This window comes from Crocodylus porosus, unplaced genomic scaffold (assembly GCF_001723895.1).
Source record: "Crocodylus porosus isolate Cpor-Errol unplaced genomic scaffold, CroPor_comp1, whole genome shotgun sequence".
Lineage (NCBI taxonomy): Eukaryota > Metazoa > Chordata > Crocodylia > Crocodylidae > Crocodylus > Crocodylus porosus.
In genome coordinates this window covers 7,716,146-7,720,678 of record NW_017728940.1, presented here as the reverse complement: position 1 = coordinate 7,720,678, position 4,533 = coordinate 7,716,146, and the positions used below count along the sequence as shown (strand labels likewise).

The following is a 4,533-nucleotide window of genomic DNA, read 5'->3' as shown; positions in this document are numbered from 1 at the left end:
TAGAAGGCCACCAGGTTGGTCTGACAGGACCTGCCTCTAATGAACCCGTGTTGGTTGCCCCTAAGCATAATCTCCCCTGCTGGCCCCTCGTGGATATGTGCCAGAATAAGTCTGTCAAAAAGCTTACCCAGGATCGAGGTAAGACTAACTGGCCTATAGTTCCCCGGGTCCTCCCTCCTCCCTTTTTTGAAGATGGGAACCACATCGGCCCTCTTCCAGTCCTCTGGCGCCACACCAGAGCACCACGAGTGCTCGTAAAGCTGTGCCAGGGGTCCCACAATGACCTCAGCTAATTCCCCCAGTACTCGAGGGTGGAGATCATCCAGGCCAGCTGATTTAAATATATCCAGTCCCTCCAGAAGTTCCCTGACTAGATCCTCACTGACCCTTGGCCTAAGTGTGCCTCCCCTGGCACTGAGAAGTTTTTCTAACACAACATAGTAATAGTTTTGTTACTAGCTCAAATTAACTGAAGTTGGCACTTATCAGCTGAATCAGAGGGATGAAATGATTGGATATGTTAATAAAAGTTGATAAGGGAGACCAATGGAGAATGCCCAAAGTAAGACACCAGGAAAAGGCCAAATTAAGAGGTGTGCTCGTGATGGGTCTGTTGAACAAAGCAATATGCTGACAGGATAAATTATGGAAAATATGTTGACTGCATAAAGACCAATTGAAAAGTAAGGAGCCATCGAGGGAGTGAGGTTAAAGAAAAGCATAAAAGGGGGCAGCAAGAAAGTTAAGTGTGTTGTCATTGTTGTCATCATCGTTATCATAAATCCAGCCTTCAACCCCTGTCTGGCCCATCCCAGCCGATGATGCAGCCTTTGCTTTAGGAGCTGAGTAGCCATCTTTTCTGTTGAACAAAGGAACATCTGGAATTGGGTGAGATCATTGTACTAGGTGTTTTTTTCTCTCTAAATATAGAAACTGCTAAGATAATACTTGTACTAATAAAGTTAGACTTTGATTTTAGGACACTGGGTTGCCTGTGCTCATATTTCACATTCCATTGAAGGGTTAATTGTGCTTTAAGGATCCCTAAGCACTATCTGGTGGACAGTGGTGCTAACAATTCCCATACATTTGGTTAGTCTAGTCATGCAAATCACTATACTGATGTGAAGGGATGCTCATTCATAACACACAACTACTCATTTCAAAGGATATCTCCTTTTAGTCTTAAATTCATCTGACTTCTGTTAACTTCTGCCTGAAATTATTTACATCGGCAGTCACAACTCTCAACACTAAAGCAATGGAGAACATATCTCGTGTGAACAAGGGTCTCACAGGAGATTAAGTTTCCTGAATGAATCATTTTTGAGTGTTTCTCATTTGGGAGTCATTATCCAATGACACATCTTTATCCAGCGTCACACTTGGCAGGCAGACACATCAATATTCACTTGTCAAGTCACATTGTCTGCTTACAGGCATGGAAAAAATGGTGCTTTAAACTCAGCCTGCTCCTGCACCAAGCCCAGCAGATGCCCAAAAGAAGCATCTCATTAGCTGGACACAGCTCGTTCAACATCTGTACAGATCAGGCACTTTAGTGGGGCTTTTTGGGCACATTTATCTAATAACTGATTGAATCAGCTTTAATTAAAAGCGCCAAAAAGCCCCACTGAAGCGCACAATCTATACAGACAATGTAGAGCTGGGTCCAAGTAACGTGCTTCTGCTTCTGGTAAAGCATGCTTTTTAAATTTTTTTCCACATCTGTCAGTGCCCTAACGCCCCCAAACTTAGGTTACACTGATAACCTGCCAGCAGGGGAAAGAAACCAGGGGGTTAACATAAAATTTTTGGTTTGGGTTCCAATGTCCTGCTGTCTTTGTGATCCAGTGCAGTTTCACCATGGAGCTAGCTGCAGCACTCTGGTGTATCTTGAAATCCAAGGGTGTTGTAGAGTGCCACACAATGTTAGCACAGTTAGATGTGCAAATATGATTCACAAGATAAATGTAACAACAGCAAACATTAATTCATAGTGCTAACAACATTCTGACCTGTCGTTATCTTTCTGAGTTCTTGGCAATATAAGAATTGCTCTATTTTTTGTAGTAAAAAAAACAAGTGAAAACTAAGAGCTAGTATTTTCTGAGGGGTGCCTTGAGTCTAAAAAGGTTGAGAACCACCAGATTAAGTTGTTTTCATTGTCTCTGCAGTGAAGTGCAGCTGAAGTGTTGAAAGTACCAAGTGGCAGGGAAATCTTCAAGTCACTTGTTTGCACGCATGGGCCCTGAGCCCTCATGAGACAGAAAAATGAAAACAGTTCATCTGAACAAAGCAGCCAGTATTGGAGAGAAGCAGCCTCCAGAAGTCAGAGGCCAGCGCAGTGATGTGGCCACATCTAGCTTTGCACTACCACCTAAGATAGCAGTAACTAATGTATGTGGGCCACCAGCAGGAGAACCACCTGCAGAGAGGTGATTTAAGTAACTACGTAGGTTGATGGTGGCCACCTGAGTTCTCACTGATCCTTGCGACGAGGTTAGTAAAACACTGGGACACATTACCCAGAGAGGCTGTGGAATCTCCATCCTTGGAGGTCTCTAAGACCCGGCTAGACAAAGCCTTGGCTGGGATGAGATAGTTGGGGATGGTCCTGCTTTGAGCAGGAGGTTGAACTAAATGAACTCTTAAGGTCCCTTCTGAACTCTCAGGCCCAGACACATGCCTATCCCCAGTGCACCAGGCCCCTTCACCATCTTCTCAAGGACCTCTGGTTGCACTTCTCTCTGCACTTTCCTCTTTTATGCATTACCCTACTATGCCCCTACTAAGTCACGGGACCTCCTGGCTTCAGCCACATCTAACCTGGAAGGAGGCTCTCTGGCTGGGGCAAACCTGGTGACTCTGGGGCTGCCTTTCTGTCTCTGATCTGCACACATTGCTGGGGACAGTTTTACTGGGCAGTGACTGCTGGCTCCTTGGACTCATCTGAGGGCCAGTGGGCACTGGCCAGTGTGCTATGCTCAGTGTCCCCCCCCCTTGATATACTAGTTATTACCCTTTGACCAGCACTCTGGCCCGTTTTTTGTCCCCAGTAATTAATTGTCACCTTTTCTGTAGCCTCCCCATCTGAGGGAGGCCAATAGGTTACTTGGTAGCCCTAGACTCATGCCCTTCAAGGTGATAAATAGGCCTGTGTGTAACAAACAGGCCTGATTCTCAGGCCTAGTCTATACTAGAAAAGGTTTGCCAGTAAATCTAAGCCATTAAAAGTTTTTATTCTAGCAGCCCTCTTACTGGAAACAACCAGGACCTACAAGCATCCCATATATTGGCTCCCTGCACACCCCTGTCTATCTCAGCAAAGGACTTTTAGGCCTTTATAACTGCAGTTAAACTACAGCTTTTCTTAGCATGCAAAAGCTGAAAAAAATCTACCTCCACTCCCATAACCAGCAACACCTAGGGTGGCCATTGTAGAGGACAGTCCATTTTTCTGCTACTCTGTCCTCTGTCTTCTATTGATATGAAACCAGATGCCTTTATGTCCTCTTTTTTCTCTTCAAGAAAAAAATAGAGGATATAAGAACTTTTTCTTAAAGAGAAAAATAGAGGTAATGAAGGCATTGGGTTTCGTAGTGATGGAGGACAGAGCAGCAGAAAACCGGCCTGTCCTCTGTGATGGCCACTCTAGCAACACCGCTTTCCCAGCACGGTTTTAGTGGCGGCCCAGCCTGCACAAAAGCAGACATAGGCTACTTTCTGCACATGAAGAACTGGAGTCTCCCAGCCCAGGCGCACCCACATGCGGTCACCGTCGGACCCGCTCTCAAACAGCGGCTCCCAATCTGCGGAAGGGGGGGCACTGGTGGCGCTCGGGCGACCTGCCGGCGTAGGCGCTAGGGCCTGGATCAGAACTCCTTGACGCGACAACAATTTGCTGTAAGGTCGCACTGTTTGCAGCTGGCAGCACGCAGTCCCTCAGAGGTGGAACCGCCGCTCTACTTTTTATGTAGCAAGTGCCCCCTAACTTCTGAACATTTGAATAAGTACCCCAACACTTAATTTTCCAGGGGCTGAACCTCTTAGCTTTGAACACCAAAGTATTACTGGGGGATTTGCACATTTTTTGCCATGGTTTTGAGAGGAGGAAGGGGCGAGAGGGAGGAAAAGAGGGTGAGAGGGAGCGAGCACTGGGGTCCCCCCTCCCTGTGCTCGGCTGAAGTATCCCAGGCGGCCCAGCCCGCTGGCCCGGGGAAGGGAAGCAGCAGGGCGGCTCCGGGCAGCCCCGGGCTGCGGAGCGGGAGGGGCGCCCGGGCGGCCTCACCTGTACAGGTAGCCGAGCTGCAGGAGGTGCAGCAGCGCCAGGCAGGCGCCGGGGGCCAGGCGCTCCCGCAGCGCGGCCGGGTCCGCCCGCTGCCAGGCCCAGCTGAAGAGCTGCGCGGCCAGCGAGGACAGCGCCAGCAGCGCCAGCACCAGCGCGCCCCACAGGCGGTGCCCGGCCCGCAGGTAGCCGCACACCATCCACAGGTCCGTGCCCAGGTCCGCCAGGAAGGCGGCGGTGCCCAG

At 48.7% G+C, this 4,533-nt stretch overlaps 1 protein-coding gene across 1 annotated transcript in view; it reads right to left on the bottom strand.

The window, feature by feature from the left end:
• The window catches only part of XKR8 (XK related 8), a gene marked incomplete at its 5' end in the record, with an annotated part of 9,997 nt that extends 5,464 nt beyond the window's left edge, over positions 1 to 4,533 (bottom strand). Inside the window, one exon of the mRNA XM_019547876.1 lies at positions 4,292 to 4,533. Coding sequence (XP_019403421.1) covers positions 4,292 to 4,533 — 242 coding nt within the window. The remainder of the gene's footprint in view (positions 1 to 4,291) is intronic.